This window comes from Vulpes lagopus, chromosome 6 (assembly GCF_018345385.1).
Source record: "Vulpes lagopus strain Blue_001 chromosome 6, ASM1834538v1, whole genome shotgun sequence".
Taxonomy (NCBI): domain Eukaryota; kingdom Metazoa; phylum Chordata; class Mammalia; order Carnivora; family Canidae; genus Vulpes; species Vulpes lagopus.
In genome coordinates, this window is record NC_054829.1 from 87,091,059 (window position 1) to 87,115,271 (window position 24,213).

General features: G+C 37.7%; 1 protein-coding gene across 1 annotated transcript in view; it reads left to right on the plus strand.

The window, feature by feature from the left end:
• Window positions 1-24,213, plus strand: part of PKD2 (polycystin 2, transient receptor potential cation channel) — a 55,183-nt gene that overhangs the window by 22,716 nt on the left and 8,254 nt on the right. The window contains exons 5-13 of the mRNA XM_041758556.1: window positions 3,222-3,446; window positions 5,882-6,110; window positions 10,277-10,444; window positions 13,106-13,287; window positions 15,339-15,459; window positions 19,461-19,559; window positions 21,784-21,905; window positions 22,147-22,264; window positions 23,485-23,648. Of these exons, the coding sequence (XP_041614490.1) occupies window positions 3,222-3,446; window positions 5,882-6,110; window positions 10,277-10,444; window positions 13,106-13,287; window positions 15,339-15,459; window positions 19,461-19,559; window positions 21,784-21,905; window positions 22,147-22,264; window positions 23,485-23,648 (1,428 nt within the window). The remainder of the gene's footprint in view (window positions 1-3,221; window positions 3,447-5,881; window positions 6,111-10,276; window positions 10,445-13,105; window positions 13,288-15,338; window positions 15,460-19,460; window positions 19,560-21,783; window positions 21,906-22,146; window positions 22,265-23,484; window positions 23,649-24,213) is intronic.

A 24,213-nucleotide genomic window follows, 5' to 3' on the forward strand; every position in this document is an offset into this window, starting at 1 on the left:
CATGCATTATCTCATCTGCTTTCGCAAAACAACCTGAAATACATGTCATCTCCATTTTGTCGATGACTGAGGCTCACTTACCCAAAGCATCACAGCTTGTAAATGGAACCAAGCTGGGATTTAACCAGCCTGACTCCAAAACCCATGTTTCTTCCACTAAACCACATTGCTTCATCCATATTAATTATGCTGGCGGTGGGTGGGGGACTCCCTCAGCTCCTCATCAATATTCAAGCTTCTGGAGAATGGGGACTGTATTTTGTTTACTGCTGTATTCTCAAAGCCTTGACCACTGCCTGGCATCTAAAGCTGCTCAGTAAATACCCACTAGGGGCAAGAATGAATGGGTGATTTCTATGACAGATAGACTACCATGTATCCAAACCATCCCTTGATTCTGCTCTATTCTCATGCTGCTCCCATTTCTCCCTTCCTTGAATTCCACAAACTTCTGGAAAGAATAGTCTTCACTGGCTACCTCTATCCCCTACCATTGATTCATTCCTTAAAGCTGAAAACCTATGCTTTTGACATCTTTCTTGGAAGCCACGACTGGATTTGTTGAGTTTGCCAACCCACAGACCAATTCTTGATCTTCATCCTGTTTAACCTCTGTAGAGCTTGGCAGTGTTGATTGCTTATTCTTTTGACTCTGAGAGTGATGCTAAACTTTGGGTTCCCTTCTTTCTGTAATCTTCCTCTTAACCCTCATATTCCTAGGTCGTCCTATATTCAGATCTCTAGCTTTTCTTTCTTTACATTCTTTCCCCGGTATTCAAGTGGCTTCATCTCTCATCTCTATTTGATAATTTATCATTTCTTCAACAAATATACTGAGTGTTAACATGTGCCAGGCATTTTCTCAGTGAGGTCTCCTTTTTCTAGAAACACCCTTGGTGCTGGCTAGGGTAATAAAGCAGCAGGAAACAGAACAGAAACAAATCCCCTGTCTTCACAGAGCTTATATTCTAGTGATAGGGAACAAAAACCAAATCTGTATTCTACCTATGTCCTACTAGCTCCTATAATTCAGTCTGCCCAAACTGAATTCATCACTTTCTAATTGAATTTGTTCTCCTTTGCATTATCCAACAAGAGTCTTCCAGTCATTTTTCAGATGTCCCTTCTCCCTTGCCCCTACTTCTAAATCAGAGGCCAAGTTCTCTTAACAGTCACTGCAGTGTCCTCTGTCCATCCTTCCTGTCTGTCATCTTGTCTTCCTATCATTGCTCTGGTCCAGGCCTCATCACCTCTGGATTATTGCAGGCACTGCTAACTGAGCTGTGTCCGGGCCCCCAGGACTACTCCCAGATTCAGGGATATGCTAGAAAGATTCCTAGGATTCATCATCTAGTTATGTTTGTGGCTAAGGTTCAATGCAATGAAAGGATAAAAGTAAAAGCAGCAGAGGGTGCAGGCACATGGGGCCAAGTTGGGAGGAAACAAAGTGTAGGCTTCCAAAAGTCCTCTCCCAGTGGGGTCACACAGGAAGTGTTGAATCCCTCCAGTAACAGGCTATAGCAACATGAATGAAATGAAACCTCTCTCTGTCAGAGAGGTGTCAGAGGTGCATTATTGACTCAGTGCCCAAGGTATTTACTGGCTGCTGGTCACATAGACAGCCACTGCCTGGCAGGTACCAAAATCCCAAAGTCCCAGAAGGAAAGCAGTTGTTGGGCCTGAGCCTCTGTGTTTGTATAGATAGCCTAGGTACAGCCACTTTTCCCAGTCAGACAAAGTTGGACGTTTTTTAAGATTTGATTTATTTATTTGAGAGAGAGAGCATGAAAAAGGGATGAGGAGGAGAGGGAAAAACAGCCAGTCAGACAGGTTTATATCAGTGTAGGGAGCTGTTCATCAGTCAAGTTCCAGATGCCCAAGACCCAGCCCTGCAAACAGGCCTTACTAAGGAAAGGCCTTCCCAGACCCGCTGTGGTCACTTTTTTCTCTGTTCTCACCACTCCAGTCTTGTCCTGCAACCTGTTTTGTGCCTCTCAGAAACCTTCCTTCAGTGAGTCCATCACACTTGTTCTTCACAGTCTGATCACAGTCTACCTCTCAGCCTTCTCTCTTCATCATTTGCAAGCTGAACTCAGCTACTAGCTGGGTGCCTTGTCCTTCTCTAGCCCTGCCTAACTTACGCTTGAAAATGCCCTTCCACTTGTGCCTCCTGAACCCAGTTTACCTTTCACAGCCCAGGTCCACCATGGCTTCTTCCAGAAGCTTTTGTTTCATTACTTTTCTCTCCCTACTTTTTTTTTTTATGATAGTCACACAGAGAGAAAGAGAGAGGCAGAGACACAGGCAGAGGGAGAAGCAGGCTCGATGCACCGGGAGCCCGATGTGGGATTCGATCCCGGGTCTCCAGGATTGCGCCCTGGGCCAAAGGCAGGCGCCAAACCGCTGCGCCACCCAGGGATACCTTTTCTTTCCCTACTTACTGTAAATTTGAGAGGCAAAGGAACTTGGTTCCTCTTTATATTGCCAAAGAAACATCTGGTGCCTTAGAGAACCTCTGTCAATATTTATGGATTAAGTTCCCAAATGCCCTGGAGTGCCCTGGTGGCTCAGTTGGTTAAATGTCAGACTCTTGATTTGGGCTCAGGTCATGATCTCAGGGTCCCAAGATCAAGCCCCACATTGGTATCTGCACTAGGCATGGAGTCTGCTTCAGATTCTTTCTCTCTGCCTCTCCCTCTGCTTCTCTGCCGCCACTCTCTCCCTCCCTTATATAAATATGTAAATACATAAATAAATAAATTCCCAAATGCCATGTAGAGTCTTGTTTTAGTTCAGTTGCTGACTGTGGTACTTGATGAACTTGTACTTCTTGGCTGCAATTTTCTCTGAGGGCCTAGAGTCATCTAGCCCCTAAGTATAGTTACCCAGGGAAGGCAACCATATAAACTAAGGGCTAATAGCACAGATTCTAGAGACAGGCAGTCCTGGTGTAGGTTTCTAACAATATTCTCAAGAGCTTGGAGACTGAGTTGACCTCACTAAAGCTTCAGGGCCCTCATTCCTAAAAGGGGGTTATAAGTGTGTGAGAATTCAATAAGGAAGCACGAAGCCCCATACCAAGCATATTACCCAGCTTGATAAGATTTATATTTATTCATTACCTACTCTGTCTTACCAGGAACCACTTCACCTGTCTTTGTAATTGCCACAAGTGTTCCACTGATTTTATCTGTTTGTTTTGTTTTCACGTTTTAAATTAGTTGGATCTACACAAGTGAAAAAGACTTGAATGGGAGCAGCCACTGGGGAATGATTGCAACCTATAGTGGAGCTGGCTATTACCTGGATTTGTCAAGAACAAGAGAGGAAACAGCTGCTCAGGTTGCTAGCCTCAAGAAAAATGTCTGGCTGGACCGAGGAACCAGGGCAACTTTTATTGACTTTTCAGTATACAACGCCAACATTAACCTTTTCTGTGTGATCAGGTGTGTAACAAGGGCCCTGATCCCTCCCACTTTTCTGTAGTTGTATGTACATCCTAGTCTTGAGATAGACCAAGAAACCATTGCCTGCACTTGGCTGAGAGTGCCGAGGATCAGAGCCGATAGCAAAGGAAGGGTGAAAGCCAAAGGCTTAGTGGGATAAATATATTTGGTGGAAGGGAGTTAGGATCCTAGAATATTACAAGTTGGGAAGGACCTTAAGTCTGATCCAAGTTTATCCCAAAGCTGCAACCTTCCCAGAAAAAGCACTGTGTTTGCTAACATCTATTCTTACTCATTTTAAGGATGATCAGTGCTATATACTATGGCCATCAAATCTTGACCCATTACCCTGAGTTTCCCACTCTCAGGTGAGGTCCATGCTATTTAAGAACATAAACCCAGCAGTCATGAGCTGTGCCTGGGGCCGATAGGATACCTACATACTTGTTCACACTCAAGATTCAGCAAAGACACAAAGTTCCTTCCATGATCCTGTGATGTTGCCATAATGATCACTCAGGTTAGCAGTGAAGAACCTGACACAAATCCTACAGGCTTGTCTGGGGCCTTCTGTTCATTCATTCATTCATTCATTCATTTATTCAGCAAACATTTATTGGACACTTAATATGTGCCAGGCACTGTTCTTGGCTCTTGGGACACATCAGTGAACAAAATAAAGATCCCTGCTCTTATAGAGCTTGCATTCAACCAGAAGAGATGGATAATAGACAATAAACAATGAACAAAACAGACATTAATTAAATAGTATATTAGAAGGTAATATGTACTTTAAAAAAGAAAAAGTAGAAGGCATAGGTGACCCAGGGTTCACCTAATCCTCCTGGTGAACATGTCAGCAACACCCAAGACATCTCTGACCTGAATTATTTGCACATAATCTTACCTACCAAATAAGAAGGATAAATCTCATAATATTTTGAGATCATTTTTATGGCTAAATGCAAGTCAGCTTTACATGGCCAGTTGGATTTTTCCAGACCATGTTTTGACAATTTTTGAAGAAAATAATATCACATTAAGCCAAATCATAGTTATTATTAGAAATAAATAAAAATTTATTACAATTATTATTGAACTTTTTAAATGATTTTAGTGCAGACAGAAGGAGGATAAAAACAGGCACTCAGTATTTAAAGAAATATCTATTTATAGAAGGTCTTGAATATGTCTTTCACTTCCTCCCCATACTTCACAAGTGAATATTGTCAGTGCAATTATTTCATTTCTCTATGCTGCTGTCTGTTTTGGAGGGGTTACAGATGCAGGGCCAGAACAGGACAGAGAGGAGTTGGCATACAGAGGCTACTTTCTGCCCTTCCAAGTTCACACTGAAGCTGTCAGGAGGATCTTCATTTCATTATTGCTTTCCTGGGTTTTTAGTTCTTAGCCCTACTCTCTAACACATCAAATAGGAAAAAAACAAGAAAACTAAAAGCAGAAGATCGACAGTGAACAAGAAGGAAAAATTTTCATCCATCTTTGACCAATTCTAATTTGCCATAGTCTCTGCCTGGACCTGATTATGGCTCATGGTTGAGTCCTAGGTATTCAGGCTCTAGGTGTGGCTACCCATCCTGTAATGGGAGGGTTATACCTAAGACTTGACTGAAGGTCTTTTGAAGTTAAGGAACTAGGTATTCTATTTCTAGCTTGATAGGGAAACTATACCATTAAGCAAATCACTTAGCGTGACACCTACAAAATAGAAACTTGGCAAGAAACATTCTCACTTCAATAATGCTAAAACACTAAAGATCAGTGCCATCATATGAATGTAAAAAAATGTATGTTGCTGTTTTAGACTATCAGCTATTTACCGAGTACCTATTAACTACAAGGCTCTGGAAAGGGTAGCAAGAATAGCCCCTAGGGCAAATTATTCAATGCTAGTTAGGTGTTACCTAATGAATGGATGAGAAACCCAGTTTATATATATATCCACACACACATACATATACATAAATACACAAATAGGCACACACATCCTACCTCTCAACAGGCCGTACATGTTTGAATGCATGAGTCCTATTTCTTATGTTCTTCATTACCTAGTTGAGTTACTTGCATTTAAAAGAAGTCCTGGAAAGGCTTACTTATTGATTAATACCTTCATTAAGAAAAATAAACTAAAGAGCATTTTGAATAGTATAAATACTGGCAAAGTAAAGGGGAGATTGAGGAGGAATAATCTCTTTAGGAGATTTGGAAAGCCCCGTTCCTTTTGGGGCACAGTATCATTATTGTACGCAGTTACTAGCTGTGATAAAAAATATTCTGTCGCTGGTTTAGGGTGACTTGTGATTGCAGTTTTAGTACTTTTAAGTACGGGAACAGAATAGATGGATGTCCTTTCCTGGCTGCATCCGTGTGTTGTTATTGTTATTGTTTTAATTGTTCTTATTGCAATGCAGGTTATTGGTTGAATTCCCAGCAACAGGCGGTGTGATTCCATCTTGGCAATTTCAGCCTGTAAAGCTGATCCGATATGTCACGACTTTTGATTTCTTCCTGGCAGCCTGTGAGATTATCTTTTGTTTTTTTATTCTTTACTATGTGGTGGAAGAGATATTGGAAATTCGTATTCACAAGCTACACTATTTCAGGAGTTTCTGGAATTGTCTGGATGTTGTGATCATTGTGGTAGGTTTGAGAACAACACCAAATTCCCTACTCTATTATAAAAATATGTTAGAGTCCTTGATCTTTCTCCTCAGTATTGTGGATCCTGATATTCCGAAGAAGAATCTAAAAGCTCTTCTCTATTGTATCAACTTCAGCACTACTATTTTCTCATTTTGCATGAGTAACCCTACTGAATATTGAAGTTGAGAGGTATTTACTTTAAGCTGTCAATGAGCCACACACACCCAAAACAAGAATAACTTAGTGGAGCATCTGGCTGGCTCATTGGAAGTGCATGTGACTCTTGATCTCAAGGTCATGAGTTTGAACCCCACATTGGCTATAGAGATTACTTTAAATAAATTTAAAAATATGGGCAACCCCGGTGGCCCAGCGGTTTAGCGCCACCTTCAGCTTGGGGTGTGATCCTGGAGACCCGGGATGTAGTCCCACGTCAGGCTCCCTGCATGGAGTCTGCTTCTCCCTCTGCCTATGTCTCTGCCTCTCTCTCTCTCTCTCTCTCTCTCTCTCTCTCTCTCTTTCTGTCTCTCATGAATAAATAAATAAAATCTTATAAATAAATAAATAAATAATAAAATTTAAAAATAAACTTTTTTTTAAAATGAGAGAGATGTGTATGTGCTGATTACAGCAAGAGTTCCAAGACATACAAAAAAGAAAGAAGTAACTTAGCAGTTCATATTTGGCTTTGGCATGCCATTTGAGACATGAGGGAGTAAACAATGTTTTGTTTATTCTTTTTTTGTTGTTAATGATATTTTTCTTCAACTACTAGCAAAATTTAATGTGTATTTTTCTGCACATGTGTAAAGTTACAGCAAGAAGAAACATCTTGAAAATATTTCGGGTGGCAGAGAAAACCTCCCAGCAGTTTAAAATTTCCTGCAAATAGTTCAGTGTACAAAATATAAGTGAGAGACCATCAAGGTCTCTTTTTCTGTATCACATGTAAGAAATCAGAAGGCAGTGAGGACAGAGTAGAGGCTGTGACACCTTGTAGACCCCCTGACTGCTTTTGACTTTATTATAACTTACACTTGTTCAACATGGTTTCCCTTCCACATCATCTTATCATCACTTATCATCACTTCCTTCCAGGGACCTCAGTGGAGAAAAGCATTTTTGCAGACTTTTTTCTCCATTTAGCAAGAACACATAATCTTTTGCTGAGACCTGTTAAAGATTGAGGCACATAAGGACATGCTTAATTGTTACATGCCTAAAAGTCAAACCTTTCCACTGTCTGCTGACAGTGATGCCCCCTGAAATCTCAGCAAGTGATATATTACCCTATCAGGGCTCTCTCTTCCGTTACCCTACTTCTTTGCCATTATTTTCTCCCTGCCCCCAAACCAAAAATTCATGGGCTTTGTGAAACATTTACATCAAGTCATTATCAGATCATCAACTAGATTTAGTTGGCAAAATATAGAAAATATGTTCTGAAATGTGTTATCTAATATGCTTTAAATATGGGAAATGTTATGCATATGTGAGTAAAAGAATGCTTAAAAGAGCTATATAGATCTATATTTAATATCTATACTGTAGGATGGAAGAGTGTGGTCCATATACACTGAAAATCATTCTAAAAAACAACTATCATTTGGAACTCGTTGCAAACCCTACCTTTTTAGTTTATATGGAGATATATTTATAGTTAGGTCATTGAGAATAATGGTAAAAAGATGAGTGTGATATTATGCTAATTAATGGCAGATTTGTTTGGGTTTTAACCAGGTACCTTCAATATCATCAAAAGAATAGTCAGTGGTAATCAACCTCTTCGATTATGTACACCTATCAGTGAAAATTTAACAACACCCCTAATGTATTCCATTTTTTAATAAACTTTGCACATGTGGTAGGTACATTTGTAAAAACATACACAACATTGATTTGAAAGATTGGGTTAAAAAAGTACAAATAGAATTCTAATACTTTCTTCTCACTTGGATAGAAGTTTTCATATTTTATTTCCATACCCCAGGGAATGGCCTTGTACCCACTTCAGAGAAAATAACTGTTGTATCATGGAAATTGAGAATAGTTTCTTTGGCTCAGCAGCCACAACATTTTGCAAGTATTTCTTTGAAAACTTGCTTCACTGTGCTTATTGTTCTTACATTTTTTAACTCTTAGTACAGCCAAGACTACAATTTAGACAGTGTGCTTTTGTAAAGAATAAGGAAGGGCTACTGGAATCCTACTTCTCCCTTGAAACCTTCTCTGACCCAGCAGAAATAAGGGCACACCTTCTACTCACCCTCCAAAACAAGCCCTATGTTCCACTGGACCTTTAACTCCATGAAAAAAAAAGAAAAAATTTTTATCTGGCCCAAATGTGCTAAAGCACACCTGAAACTTGAAGTTTCTATTATATATATATATATATAAAACATCTTAGAATCACTTTGAAATTATTTTCCCTGTTTTCCTTTTGTTTCTTTAACAAAGACTCTGAAATCTGTGGGCTTACATTAGCCAACCATTTGACCTAAATAACTGTCTTTAAAAACCAGCAGAATTACTGGAAAAAAGACGACTATTAAGTCTAAATTCAAATAATTTTGTTGCTTGGTAGGTTTCAATGGTGAAAATGATTAATTTATTTATTCAACAAATATTTTCTGAGCACCTACTATGTGCCTGGCATTTTTCTAGGCATTGGGGATATAGGACTGAACAGAACAGCCCAAAAACCTCCCCTTAAGAAGCTTATGTTAAGGAAGGAAAGTTCTTTTCTAGATAGGGATGAGAATCCCAAAGAAAATTCAGCAGGACATAACTCAAGTGCTTACAAAATCTCTTTCCTCATCTGTTCTCTCACTCTCTATTTTGATATTGTATAAATGACCACATCCTGGATACAAAGCAATTTTACCTAGTGAAAGTTGAGTAAAGCATTATTGTTATTCAATTAATCCTTCCCTCTCAACCTAGTCAATATAGAGAAAATTTTCAGTGTATTCCAGAGAACTCAAAGAAAAGATTCCTACCACCAACACAAAAATACAAGATTTGCTCTGGGAATCCTTCACAAAAAAGGTGGTGAGGTTAGCTTTTTCAGCTGTGATTGGTAGCCAGGCAGGTCTTTGCTATAATAATCACTTGGGGCCATGATCAAGACACCCATCTCAAAAAAGGCTAATGAAGTGGTCTTTGATTGTTATTTATGAAAAAAGAAAGGGAATGGACAGCAAAGGCCTCAGTACCTGTATGACCCATCTGCTGTGGATTCAGACCTCACAAGAGGCCTTGGTTGTAATGGTTAACCTCTAGAACTTTCCATACATATACATTAATCCAGTGGTGATGGATGCAAGTAGGGCCCAATCAATGTTCTCAAATCTGGTTTTAGAGGCAGGACTGAAGCTGATGTGAAAAGTTGCATGGTCATGAGCTAAGGGACAAAAATGAGCAGGAGGGAAACCCTTGGCTCACATGTGTTCCCACTGCAAGTCTTCAAGCCCTCTCTGACCATCATTCCCACCATCTTTTAGACCAAGCATCTTCTTTCCTCTTATAAGCACTCCTTGTAGATAAGTCTTGTTTCACCTTCACCTTATGTTGTACGATGCCAACTCCTTAGTAGGTTTTTGTGTTACTTATTTTTATGTGTGACCTGGTCTTGAACCAGAGTAGAAGTTCCTTGAGAACAGAATTTGTGCATTTTACTTCTGTTTATTCCTCTTAGCCCCTGGCACAATGCTGTGTACATAGATATCCAGTTGTATTTGTTGAATAGTGGAAAGAATGTAATAGCTGGTAATTGAAAAAAAAAAAAAAAGGAAACAAAAACAAAGCAAGATGAGGGAGAAAACAGAAGAGTGGAGAGTTACTTAAATGAGGGTGGCAGAAAAAAATAAGGCATTCCTATTTGAGTTTGATTTTGTAATATAGCAACATCTCGTGTGTGTGTATACATATGCACACACAAACACACATGTGCGTTGGATTTCTCTTCCTAGCTAAGAGAATGCAGGTGGTTTATTGTTACACTTATTTTATGGCTGTGCTCAACCTTAACCATTTGTATGAGTCACTTGGGTAAGCAGATTGGTGAGCCCTAGGAGTAATACATGAATAAGGAAAAATAGTCATTTTAAGATAAGTTATGTTTCTAAAGCACTGTGATAATATATAAATCTTTTGTTTTCCAGCTGTCAGTGGTCGCTATAGGAATTAACATATATAGAACATCAAATGTGGAGGTACTACTGCAGTTTCTAGAGGATCAAAATACTTTCCCCAACTTTGAGCATCTGGCATACTGGCAAATACAGTTCAACAATATAGCTGCTGTCATAGTATTTTTTGTCTGGATTAAGGTAATTTACAGATTTCATATTCTGGATATTTAATAATATTTTTCTCTCCTTTTTATTAACATCAGCCACACAAAATGTTGGAGGACTTGAATTCACTTTTGTGACCAAATTCAAATAGCCAACCATAGCCACTTCATATTTTACAAGTAAATTAGCAGGACCCATGCATTCTTTCATCTCACTGTGATTGATACTTCCTAGGAACTGCACTCTTGCAGGGTCCGTCCCTGCAGATTTGTTTAATAAGTGCAAAAGAAGCCTTTTCAATATCAGAGGTGGGCCTAGGGCCCTAGGATATGCAAATCTGAGTTTCACCTGATGTGGGGTGACCAGGTGAAGGAGAAGGAACTAAGAATGAGATGGGCTGATGGAGAGATGCATTAGAAATGATCTATAGGGATCCCTGGGTGGTGCAGCGGTTTGGCGCCTGCCTTTGGCCCGGGGCGCGATCCTGGAGACCCGGGATCGAATCCCACATTGGGCTCCCGGTGCATGGAGCCTGCTTCTCCCTCTGCCTGTGTCTCTGCCTCTCTCTCTCTTCTCTGTGTATTCTCATGAATAAATAAATAAATAAATCTTTAAAAAAAAATAAAAATAAAAAAATAAATGATCTGTAGAAGCATTGCCTATTTTCTGAGTGGAGGCCATACAGAAGCTTTACCAAGAAAAAAAAAAAAAAAAAAAAAAGAAGCTTTACCAAGAATTGAGATTGGGACAGATGCATACTCTTCCAAGAAGCACCTTAATTACTCGTTTCCTTCTTTTCTGAAACATAATGTGCATTTCCATGTATGTGAAAGGTTAGGGCATTTCATATACAAATGAGCCTCAATTCTGGAGATGCAAGAAATTTTAGTAATAGTGAGGCAGCAGGCAGTGTGTCAACTGTCAAGTTCTAGAATTCTGCTATCCAGAGAGTAGCTACTAGCCACAAATGGCTATTGAAATTAAAATTTTAATTAATTAAAATGGCATACCATTAAACATTCAGTTCCCCTCTCACTCTAGCCACATTTTAAGATCTCAGTGTCTGTATGTGGCTGATGGCTACTATATTGGACAGTGGAAATAAAGAACATTTCCATCAAATAAAGAACTTCCAAAAAAAAAAAAAAAAAAAGAACTTCCATCAGGAAGTTTTATTAAACAGCGCTGTTCTAGAAGCTACTCACCAAAAGTTATTTATTTTCCTGAATTGCTATTCACACCTGAAAGGCCTGAGATTTATCAGAGGATGTAGACTCATCCTTTATCTCTTGCTATTTATTTAGTTAAGTGCTTATTCAGGAAAAACCACCAGTAACACACCAAATCTTTATCAGGAAATAGTAATAATAATCCAAATCCAATAGGAATTAGGTAATGTGATTATAACAACCCCTCCTTCCAAGTTTTATTGTGGCCAGAAACAATGTTGAAGAGTTCTTTTAAGTAAAATTCTAGAGATTTCCTTTCAGTTTGTGCCTCAGGCTGAGTGTTTTATTTAGTGTTTTGCTTGTAACTGTTCTACTTCCAAAACATTAAAGTTCTTGAGGGCATGGATTGTGACTCGACTTCTAATGTATCCCCCTAATATGCTTCCACCAGGACTTCTACCTAGAGTTATGCAGGTTGTCATGCCTCTGGGCTGTGATGAACAACCTGAACAGCCATTCTCAATGTCTTGCCTGCAGAAATGTTCAATATGGCTTTGCTGTCAGACAGAGCTGGGTTCAACTGCTGGCTCTGAGTCCTGGCTGACTCTTGGGGGCAGAACACCAGTATTTCAATCTCATTGCAAAGATGTGAGTCAGTATACATAGCCCTTCCCATAATGCCTGGCACAGAGTTGCTAAACATTGAATGACAGTTAATAACATTCGATAAATATTTCCCCAAGGGTATTTTGGGTTTGTTTTTGTTTTGTTTTGTTTTGTTTTGTTTTGTTTGTTTTACTAGTTTTCATTTGTGACTTTTTTCCTCTTTTATGTTAATCTTTCTTAGGGGGAAGAATATCACTGATCATCTTAATTATGATGTAAACCTGTTTTTACTATATTGTAACCATCATCTAAAATGTTAGCAACATCAGGGCTGGAGCTTTGTTCTGTTCTCTGTTGTTCCCAGCTCCAAGAATAGTGCCTGACACATGATAGGCACTCAACAAATACTTTTTGAATGAGAAAACAGAAGTTGCCAGGTTTGGGCAAAAAGCAAGTCATTATTATCCCTCTTACAAAAATGTTGTAAAAAATACATAACATAAAATTTATCAGTTTAGCCATTTTTAAGTGTACAAATTCAGTGACATTAATTACATTCACAGTGTTGTCCAACCATCACCATAGGCATTTCCAGAACTTTTTCCATCATCCCCATTGAAACTCTGTATCCAGTAAACATGAATTCCAAATTCTCCCTTCATCTCAGGCTCTAGTAACCTCTATTTTACTTTCTGTCTCAATGAATTTCCATATTCTAACTACTCCATGTTAGTAGAATCATACAATAGTTGTCTTTTTTGTGTCTGGTTTATTTCACTTAATGTAATATTTTCAAAATTCACCCATGTGGCATATTTCAAAATTTCATTCCTTTGTAAGACGGGATAACACTCAATTGTGCACTATCTACCACATTTTGTTTACCCATTCATCTATTGATATCTTCCCTCTGTTACAGCTCTTCAAATTCATCAACTTTAACAGGACCATGAGTCAGCTCTCCACAACCATGTCTCGGTGTGCCAAAGACCTCCTTGGCTTTGCAATTATGTTCTTCATTATTTTCTTAGCGTATGCTCAGTTGGCATACCTTGTCTTTGGCACTCAGGTTGATGACTTCAGTACTTTCCAAGAGTGTATGTAAGTATATATGGAATTAAAAAAAAAAATTAATCAGAGATGTTACTGCCTTCTGAAGGATAAATCTTCATGGTTGTTATTTAACCAGTGAGTATTTTAAAATAGTTATTTAAAAATAAGAATTTATCTTTGCCAGAAGCAATCACCCACCCGTGCAAACATAGCAATGTATAATGCTGGTAAACTTAAGATAGCAGCTCTAAAGTAATAAGACATAGTAGAACAGCTATAGTAAACCAATACTATTACAAAGACGGAGGTCTTCCCAGCACCAAATGCAGATGGTAGCTTTTAGGAGACATTTACCTATATTGTCATTGTTATTTAATACTGTTGCCGAATATTTTAAACTTGGAGTTATTTTCTAAGAAAAAAAATAGTATTTTTAATATTCTAAGAGAAACTCAAATCAGTACAGGAATTTTCAGTCTTTTAGTCTTTTTCCAAAGTTCTCAAATATAATATTAAGACTAAACAACAACAACAACAACAACAACAAACCAGTATTAGATTTCCATGCCATTTAGAAAGGAGTTAATTAGGAAAGGAGAAGAGCATTATGATCACAGAAGTTAATAGGGTTCTTATGGTTTGTCTCCCTCTTAAATAGGAACAAATTGAGGGTTGCTGGAGGGGAGGGAGATGGGAAGATGGGGTAAATGGTGATGGACATTAAAAAGGACACATGATGTAATGAGCACTGGGTTTTATATAAGACTGATGAATCACTGACCTCTATCTCTGAAACTAATAATACATTATATGTTAATTAATTGAATTTAAATTTTAAAAAATCAACTCCTTTAAAAAAATATATTTAAAAAAAGAAGTTAGGGGATCCCTGGGTGGCGCAGCGGTTTGGCGTCTGCCTTTGGCCCAGGGCGCGATCCTGGAGACCTGGGATCGAATCCCACGTCGGGCTCCTGGGGCATGGAGCCTGTTTCTCCCTCTGCCTGTGTCTCTGCCTCTCTCTCTCTCTATGACTATCATAAATAAATAAAAATTTAAAAAAAATAAAAAAATAATAATAAAAAAAGAAGTTAATGGGCTTTGTACAGGAGAACACCTAATTAACGTCACTGTTTGATGGAAGTCAGGAATGGAAATGATTTTACTGATTAAGATCCAACATTGGCAAACACATAGCTAGTCAATACCACTTTGAGTGCATGTGAGGATATTGGATCTTTGAATGCATATAATTTTAGCTATCCTTCAAATATTTTTTTAAGATTTTATTTATTTATTCATGGGAGACACACAGAGAGAGGCAGAGACATAGGCAGAGGGAGAAAGAGGTTCCCTGCAAGGAGCCTGCTGCAGGACTCGATCCCGGACCCCGGGATCATGCTCTGAGCCAAAGGCAGAAGCTCAACTGCTGAGCCACCCAGGCATCCCTCAAGTCTTTTTTTAATGAGGTTTTAAATTCAGAACCAGGGTGACTCTTGTGAGGTTTAGAATTGCCATGTTTTAGCCAGATTATGTGTTAAATCCTTAGAGCTGATTGCTTTATGTCACCCTGTAATAATAGTAATAGTAATAATATTTAGTATAATAGTAATAATAGTAATAATATTTTCTTTTTAACCAAATGGAAATAACATATTTAGCATGAAAGTATATTATTTTTATTCCAGAGGCTTCAATTGGTCATATAATAGTAAGAGTTTTCCAAAGGGATTGACAATTTTTATTTGGCAGCTATCGACACTGATTTTTTTTTTAAAAAGTCCAAAAATGTGAAATCATCTTTAAGAAATGTTACAACAGGGATCCCTGGGTGGCGCAGCGGTTTGGCGCCTGCCTTTGGCCCAGGGCGCGATCCTGGAGACCTGGGATCGAATCCCACGTCGGGCTCCTGGGGCATGGAGCCTGTTTCTCCCTCTGCCTGTGTCTCTGCCTCTGTCTCTCTCTCTCTGTGACTATCATAAAAAATTAAAAAAAAAAAAAAAATCCTTAAAAAAATAAGAAAAAAAAAAAAGAAATGTTACAACAATGCTGGACATTCTTTGTTTTTGTATTGTGGTGTTTGTTTTGTTTTGTTTTTATAGTTTCACTCAATTCCGTATCATTTTGGGTGATATCAACTTCGCAGAGATTGAGGAAGCCAATCGAGTTTTGGGACCAATTTATTTCACTACATTTGTGTTCTTTATGTTCTTCATTCTTTTGGTATGTACACTTTTGTTTATAGTGAGGTGATTTAAACTTCATAAATCACTATCATAAAAATCACCATCTTCCTTTTTCTCTCACTAGAGTCCTTACCATTTTTTAAAATACCTATGAAAAACTATAGATCTAAAAGACTTATTTTATTTTACTTCTCTTTGATTCACTTTTAAGTCTTCTCCAAGTAACTTTTCCATGGTGTTTCGTTTATCCATATATATGTGTCTGTTCAATGCAAAAAAAAAAAATAAATTAGATCACATGCAAATTTTTAAAGTCACCTAAAATAGTGCTTTGCCGAAAAAGTAGAATGCTTACATTTTTACATGCTTTTTTAACACAGATGTCAGCAGTTTCATATCACTTGCCAGCATGACTTTTCATTCCTCTTTTCCTTCTCTTCTTTAAAAAAAATAGGAACTGACAAAGCGAGCTAGATCCAGGATGTCAAGAGTGATATTTGAGTGAATCATTGCTTGTGAAGATTAAGATATTTTGCTTTCACTTACTCATATTTAACACATCTAGAGACTACTTACAAAGATATTCAAATTTTATATTTAAAAGTAAATGTAAGGGCACCTGTATGGCTCTACTCAGTTAAACAGTTAACTCTTTATTTCAGCTCAGATTAAGATCTCAGGATTGTGAGATCAAGCCCTGTGTCAGGCTCCACACTCAGCACATACTTGAGATTCTCTTTCTCCCAACCCCTGCTCTCACACTCTAAATAAATAAATAGATAGATAAAAATAAAATAAAGCTAGATCTATCAGTGGAAATTGCTTTAAAAATTACTTTCATAGGGGCTCCCTGGGTGGCTCAGCGGTTTAGCGCCTGCCTTCAGCCCAGGGCATGATCCTGGAGACCGGGGATCGAGTCCCACATTGGGCTCCCTGCATGGAGCCTGCTTCTCCCTCTGCCTGTGTCTCTGCCTCTGTCTGTGCCTCTCATGAATAAATAAATAAAATCTTTTTAAAAATTACTTTCAAAAATAATTTTTCATTCTCTTAACTTAGTAAAAATTAACATTTTTAACATTTTGACCCTAAGTGAATTAATATTTTTTAAAAAGCATTTTGTTCTTCATTTTAACATTTACACATTTATTTGTTTACTGAGAAACTATTCAATTAAGTTAGCTTAACCTAGGCAGTGGGTATTTTTTATCTAAACACTAATATTTAAGTTTTCCTTATATCAGTCATCCTCTTAAGAGAACAACAAAATTGCCTTCATTTTCAATAGATTTAAAAGTTCCTTTGTGTAAAGTTCAGTAATTCAGTGTAATATCCCCAAAGTTGGTACAGGTATTTAGTAGTTATATATATGGTATTTGTAGATTGAGTATAAGATCTACTTTAGTAGTATTGAAAGAGTTAGGTATATCATGCAAGTCCATTTGTATCTTATATGTATGTATCATTAGTTTTATTGGGTTTTCTTAAGGATTTATTTATTTTAGAAAGAAATAGAGAGTACAAGGAGGGGGAAGGGCAAAGGGGAGAGAGAATCACAGAGCCCCATGTAGGACTCGATCTCATGACCCTGAGATCATGACCTGAGCCAAAACCAAGTCAAATGCTCAACTGACTAAGCCACCCAGACACCCTGTATCATTAGTTTTAAAGTTAAGCCTCTCCTATTTCTGTTTCCTATCATATGTTAAGGAAAACAAAGAGGGAATTCTAAGCCTTGTTCATCTCTAATATTGGTAGTACTTTGGATTGTGGAGCCTCTGAATCATAAATCTCTACTAAGAAAACAAAAACCAGGAATTGAGAGTTCTGTAGCAGACCCATTAGTTAACTACAGGTCACCTCAGTTTTCTTTGTATATTAATCTGCTGAATGAGGGATATACTTGCAGCAATTTGACATGGTCAAAGGTATACTTATTTGAATGTTGGTTTCTAGTAGGTTTCAGCAAATCAATCAATAGAACATGAAAAGAAGCTTTTAGCTTCTGTCTTTATACTAAAATCATTTTTTGTGCTATTACACAAAAAGAAATTGGTCCCCCTGCACCCCATAGAGAGAGAAGAGGAGACTACTATCATTATAAACTTTTCTTTAGAGAAATGACAAGCCAAGTGCAGGGTTTGCCACTTTTCTGACATGACTGCCAGGTGGTTTATTTACTGCCCTGACTTTATTTTTTTTATTATTTTTTCTGTTTTTAAAGATTTTATTTATTTATTTATGTAGAGCAAGAGAGAATGCACTCAAGTGGAGGGAGGGGTAGAGAGACAGGAAGAGAGAGAATCCCAAGCAGACCTGATCTCATGACCCTAAGATCATGACCTGAGCTGAAATCAAGAGTCAGACACTTAACCAACTGAGCCACCCATGTGCCTGCCCCTGAGCCACCCATGTGCCTGCCCCAGCTTTAAAAGAAGCTATAGTGATGTGAGGTGATCCAACTGAGCCAGGAAAGAAAAGCTCATCATCACCAGGGAAAGATGTCCGATTACACAATTAAGTGAACCTTCTGAGACAGGGTGAAGAGGAGGAGGAGCTTCCTCTCCCCACATCCTCAGTAGTCTTTCTCAGGCACTTTTAATTTTTTTAACTCTCTTCAGAGGACCCACACATTAATCCTACAACTAAGATATTTGCAGGCATTAGCTACCAGCCATTTGGAAACTTAAAAAGAGAACATTAATTGCCTGGGTTGGGAGGGAGACACTTAGAGATGTTACTCCACCTGCTCTTGGAATTGAGCATTAATCCAGGAACTTACATGCGTTTTATTTTTTATTTTCATTTCTGCTACAGAATCTTAAATAGTATTCTTCCTTAATTTGTAGCAATTTAGTAGACTATTAAAATAATAGAGTTCTCATTTGTTCATTCTCCAGTCATTTAGTACTATTAGATAGTATTTACTGAACTACTATATTCCAGGCAAGGTGCTATGTACTGGGGATACAGTAGTAAGGAAAATAAGACTAGCCCTGCCCTCAGGGAGATTCTACAAACTTGTGGGGAAAACAGACATAATCAAATACATAATTCTATAGTTAGAAACCTTAGCTATATGCCAAGAAAGGAACAGTGAAGAAAGAGTGTGTTAAAGAAAGACCTGATCTATTGGGTATGGTGTTTCAAGAAAATCTGTAAGGAACAGGTGTTGGAAATATAGACCATTGTCCTGGGGAGGGGAAAGTTAGGAAAATGAACTAACCATTACTGAATAATAAATAGCTATATTATAAGCTATGTAGCGCTTACCATGCATAAGGGCCTGTCCTAAGCACTTGACATAGATTACCTTATTAATTCTTACAACAAATCTGTAGGGGAGGAACTGTTACTTCTCCCATTTTATTAATGCAAGAACAAATATATTTCAAAATAAAGATTAGAACATTTAAACAGTGTAGTTTGGACGTGCTAATACTAAAACTTAAGTGTCCTTGACTCTAAAGTCTGTCTTTTTCTCTAAGCTGCTCTTGACTATCCTCTGTGAAACCTACTGAATTCCCATTGGCAGAGATCTTTTTAACTCTTCAAAATATGTTCTGTGAATCTCAAATAATGTTATATAACAATATTTGGAAGAAGCCTAGAATTCCACTTGTCTATATTGACTGTTGAAATTTGAAGAGCTATGGAAAGTTCTACACTTCTAATTAATTTCTGTCAAATAAAAAAAGTATAGAGAACATAGACAAGCAAAAATAATGAAATACAAGAATCCCACCATCCATAGGTAATACATCAGTATTTTGTTGTATTTCATTCTTGTCTCTTTTTGCAAAATGTATCACAATATATGGTTTGTAAGTAAGAAAACATTGCATTTTCCCTTGGTATGACTTAATGGAAAAAATAATTTTCTCAGAGAGTATAATCACAAAACTATTAATTTACAACTCATTAAGACATCAGATTGTTTAAAAAAATGAACAAAAATCTTATGTCAAATTTTGGATTGATGTCTCAGAAGTATATTTAGGTTTCTTCTTTAATCTCAACTTTCCTTTGATTTACAAACAGAATATGTTTTTGGCCATCATCAATGATACTTACTCTGAAGTTAAATCTGATCTGGCCCAGCAGAAAGCTGAAATGGAACTCTCAGATCTTATCAGAAAGGTATGACAAGCCCTGATTCTCAGAATTATTTTATTTTCTACATAAAATGGGCATTGTTTCAGCTAGATTTCCACATCAACACTGATGCATTATAATTGTTTAAAATAAAGAATAGATTGCTACATTTCAGGAATAATTTAAATGTTCTCTGTCTTAGAGCTAGAGATGGGTATACTGCTAGCTTGGACTTCAATTCTAGGAATCCTTTCATGCCCTAGAATTAAATTCTCAACAATCTCTTTTAGCTCTTAAGAGCTGAGCTGCTGGTTTTACCTTTACTTGTTTTGGGGACACCTCTGCTTGACTGTCACTTGCAGATCCAGAGTTCAGAATAAACTGGAAGGGAAGAATACAAAGACATTTCCACTTTTTCTATCTCAAATACGATTTTAAGAAAGAAAAACAAATTTAGAAGCAAATGTTTTGTAGTTCTTCCTTTATCCTTGACCTTACAGGGAAGTTTTAAAATAGTCAAAGAAAAAAGGCCACGGAGGAAGGCCACAGCCTAAGGGCCTGAGAACTTTCACTTACTTTCTTCTCAGGAAGTTGTTAAATAAATGGAAGGGCTTGGACAGGAAAGTTGGGCAGCTTTGTTCTTCCCAATGTGACTTCTTTATTTGGTTTAAAGTGTGAAACTTAAGCAACAACAAGTAACTTCACCTAAAGTAGACAGCTTGTTCTCTGATGTCATTTTGCTAAATATCAGTGGCTCCTTGACTGTGTGATCTTTTTCTGTTGGTTCAAGTCCTAAGACTGTTGTCTGTGAATCATGTTGCAACAGAAAACTCCTAGTTCTTAAAGTCTCTTTGATGGGACCTAAGATTTGTGTTGTCCTGAATTTTGCAACACAGTGTATTACATGTTAGTAAATCTCCCAGATGTATACAGGCAGTCCTGACTTTGCACTTTGGTTCTGATATGCGCAGATTTCAATTATTTCAGTTAAATAACACTAGCCTCTCGACACAGCTCACATTTCATTTGTCACAGTATCTTGACTATAAATAATAGTATAAAGTACAAACTTCTAATTGTCACAGAACATTTCAGTTATCACAGTATACTAACTGTAATAGCATAATACAAACTTCACTGCTAGCTCTTCAGTCTACAAATCATTAAGTAACAGTCTACAAATCATTAAGTAACAGTAATCATAATCAGTGAGCTATAGTCACTTCTTACAAAGTCTGGGATAGGTCACTGAGCATCTGCTGCCCAGTTCAGGCTCCAGATATGTAGTTGCATTGCTTCTGTATCTCCCTGTGAGAAAACCACATGACATTTTACAAGAATGCATACCTGACAGGGAGAATGGTCCAGCAAAGATGAAAGCAGGGCAAAGAAACAACAAATGAGAACACTGAAAGTAAAATTCAGAACAAATGTAACATCAGAATAGGTAGCTGGCCATGGGAAAGTTGACACTGCTACCCTTCAAGATCTTGAACATCTGTGGAAAGAAAGATAGGCAAAGACTTGCCTTAGTGAAGACAAATTTATCAACATGAATGAGGGTAGTGGTTGTGATGAAAAGGCTGACAGTGTCTCTGAGGAAGTGATGCTGGCAAAGAATGTCACATTAAAGGAACACCTGGAGATATTTTGCAACACTGAAAGTGCAAAGGATAAAATGTTGGGAGCTGATCCATATTAAGAAAGGATTTTTTAAAAAGGATTGTGAAAGCTCCTCAAGACGTGGAAAAAAGGCTTCCATAGTAGCACTGTTCAAACTACTCTGGATAAATTTTTTACAAAGAAATGAAACCTTTTAATTTTGAATGTTTCTAATATTTTAAATTTCGGTGTACTAAATAAATATTCATTTTACTGTTTTTTTTTTTAATTTTCCCGATAAATTTATAACTAGTACCAAGGGAGTTTTTAATGCTTTGATAAAAAGTTGGGGTTCTTTAAAGTTTATTTATTTAAGTAATTTCTACACCCAATGTGGGGCTCAAACTCATGACCTCGAGATCAAGAGTCACATGCTTTTCTGAGCCAGCCAGGTGCCTCTGATCAAATGTTTTAAAAATCAGGGAGCCATCATGATTTTTCCTGTTGATCATTAACATCACTTTGCACATTGGATCTTGCCTGGTCAGTTTCACAGTCCTGCACTACCACGTAAAGCAAGATTTATGTTAGTAGTTACTAGTATAAATGCATGCTAAAGCACATGCAAAGCCAGAATAAACTAAATCAGATCTTTTCTTTTCAACAGGGCTACCATAAAGCCTTAGTCAAACTAAAACTGAAAAAAAATACTGTGGATGACATTTCTGAGAGTCTGAGGCAAGGAGGAGGCAAGTTAAACTTTGATGAACTTCGACAAGATCTCAAAGGGTGAGAATCACACTCTCTGAGGCCCTGGGAAATTCCTACATAAAGATAAGTTCTTGATAATAAGGATATTTCTGGCCCAAGCACCCTTTTTTTTTTCAGAGTGTCTTTCTAGAACATATTGTAAGAGGAGGGCTGGCCCTGATTCCATAATTTCTCCTTTTTCCCTGCATTTTGATGTCTCTGTATTTGCGCTGGACCATGCACTTGAGTGATTTCATCTGTAACCTCTCAATAATTTCAGGAAGGGCCATACAGATGCAGAGATCGAGGCAATATTCACAAAATATGACCAAGATGGAGATCAAGAACTGACTGAACACGAACATCAGCAGATGAGAGATGACTTGGAAAAAGAGAGGGTGGGTCTAGTTTAGGAGAACATGATTTCATTCAGCCCTTGGTGTTTCAGACAAGATGCTAAGTAGTGGATTGCTGAGAGTCTCTGTCTTCCTGCCTCTTTCTCTGTCTCTCTTTCTCAGTCAATTTATGGAGCAGTGCCTAGCATATTCCAAAAAGGATATATAGCATAATAATATGTAAAAATATAGTAGGTTGGCACAAATGTAAAAAATCAAAATGAGAAAAATAAGGTAAACAAAAAATGAAATATAAAACTAGACTATGAAGCTAAAAATGCATCCCATAAAAATACATATATGCTTGTTAAAGACTGACCTACAAATTTGGTCCTAAGCTTTCTGGTCATCAGCTTGAAAAGGAAAGCCTAGGAGTTATGTACTTCACAGTGTCCATGAGAGGGAAGAAGACTCCTCAGGAGATATAAAGTTAATTCCTCTACAGATTAACATTTATAATAACACAAAACTAGCAGCTGCCTTCCATTTGAATACTTATGACGAAATGGTCTTTTATGATCAAAAAGGATCATTAAAAGCTTTAACATTAACTTTAAAAATAAATGGTTAAACAAACCAAAAAATATCCATGATAATTAAGGTATAGAGAATACAGGTGAAAACTATATACAAAAATCCCTTTTCTAGAAGGAGATGTTATACAACAGTGGTTTCTAAACTCCACAGAACGGTGCCAGTGAGTGGGAAACTTTGCCAGGTATAGTGAAATATGAACAAGAAGACTGAGTAAAATCACATCATACCATGTTTAGTCAAAATTTTTATTCTAAGATATCCTTCCCACTCTGTAGATATTCAGTGTGCTATCTTTTATGAAAAGGTGATAATGTATTTCTCCATTTACTTTGTTATATTTTTAATTTTTTTAAACTTTTATTTATCCATTCATGAGAGACACAGAGAGGCAGAGCCATAGGCAGAGGGAGCCTTTGCCTGAGCCAAAGGCAGACACTCAAGCACTGAGCCACCCAGGCACCCCTTTTTTGTTATATTTTTAATGTTCTTTTTTGTCCAAACAAGTTAGCAGTTCCTTGCTGGTCAATATGTTTTGAAAATGTGCAAGCCCCTAAAATGTCAAAGGGTGGGAAGCACAGTCTGTTGTTAAATGGTCCATGCCCGGTTCCCATTTGCCCGAGGCCTCAGTGAAGCTCCGCAGGGACTGGGTGTTCTCGCTCCTCACTTGGTGATCCCATGTGTTGCAGGAGGACCTGGATCTAGATCACAGCTCCTTACCACGACCCCTGAGTAGCCGAAGTTTCCCACGAAGCCTGGATGACTCTGAGGAGGATGATGATGAAGACAGTGGGCATAGCTCCAGAAGGAGGGGAAGTATCTCCAGTGGAGTTTCTTATGAAGAGTTTCAAGTGTAAGTACAAAAGAATTGACAGAATCTGGGCTGACAAGTTCAAATGAGACCAAGCAGCTTCTACCTCTCGCAATTTGATCCTTTCCATTACTAGTCATCAACTCTTTTTTTATAGCTTTTTTTTTTTTTATTTTTTTTTTTTTAATTTTTTTTTTTTTTATGATAGTCACACAGAGACAGAGAGCGAGAGAGAGGCAGAGACACAGGCAGAGGGAGAAGCAGGCTCCATGCACCGGGAGCCCGATGTGGGATTCGATCCCGGGTCTCCAGAATCGCACCCTGGGCCAAAGGCAGGCGCCAAACCGCTGCGCTACCCAGGGTTCCCTTTTTTTATAGCTTTTAATGGTGTTTTTTCCTTTTGATTAAAGTAATACGTTCCTTATAGGAAAGTTAGCAAATAAAGAAAACCTTAAAATCTCCTCTGTTCCCACTAAACCAAAATGCCAATTAACATTTTGGCGTTTGTATCTCCATTTACATGTGTTTACTTTGTTTTATATTTTTAAGGCCTAGCACATGGTGTGTCCTAAAGGATGTTCCATGTGCACCTGAGAAGAATGTATGT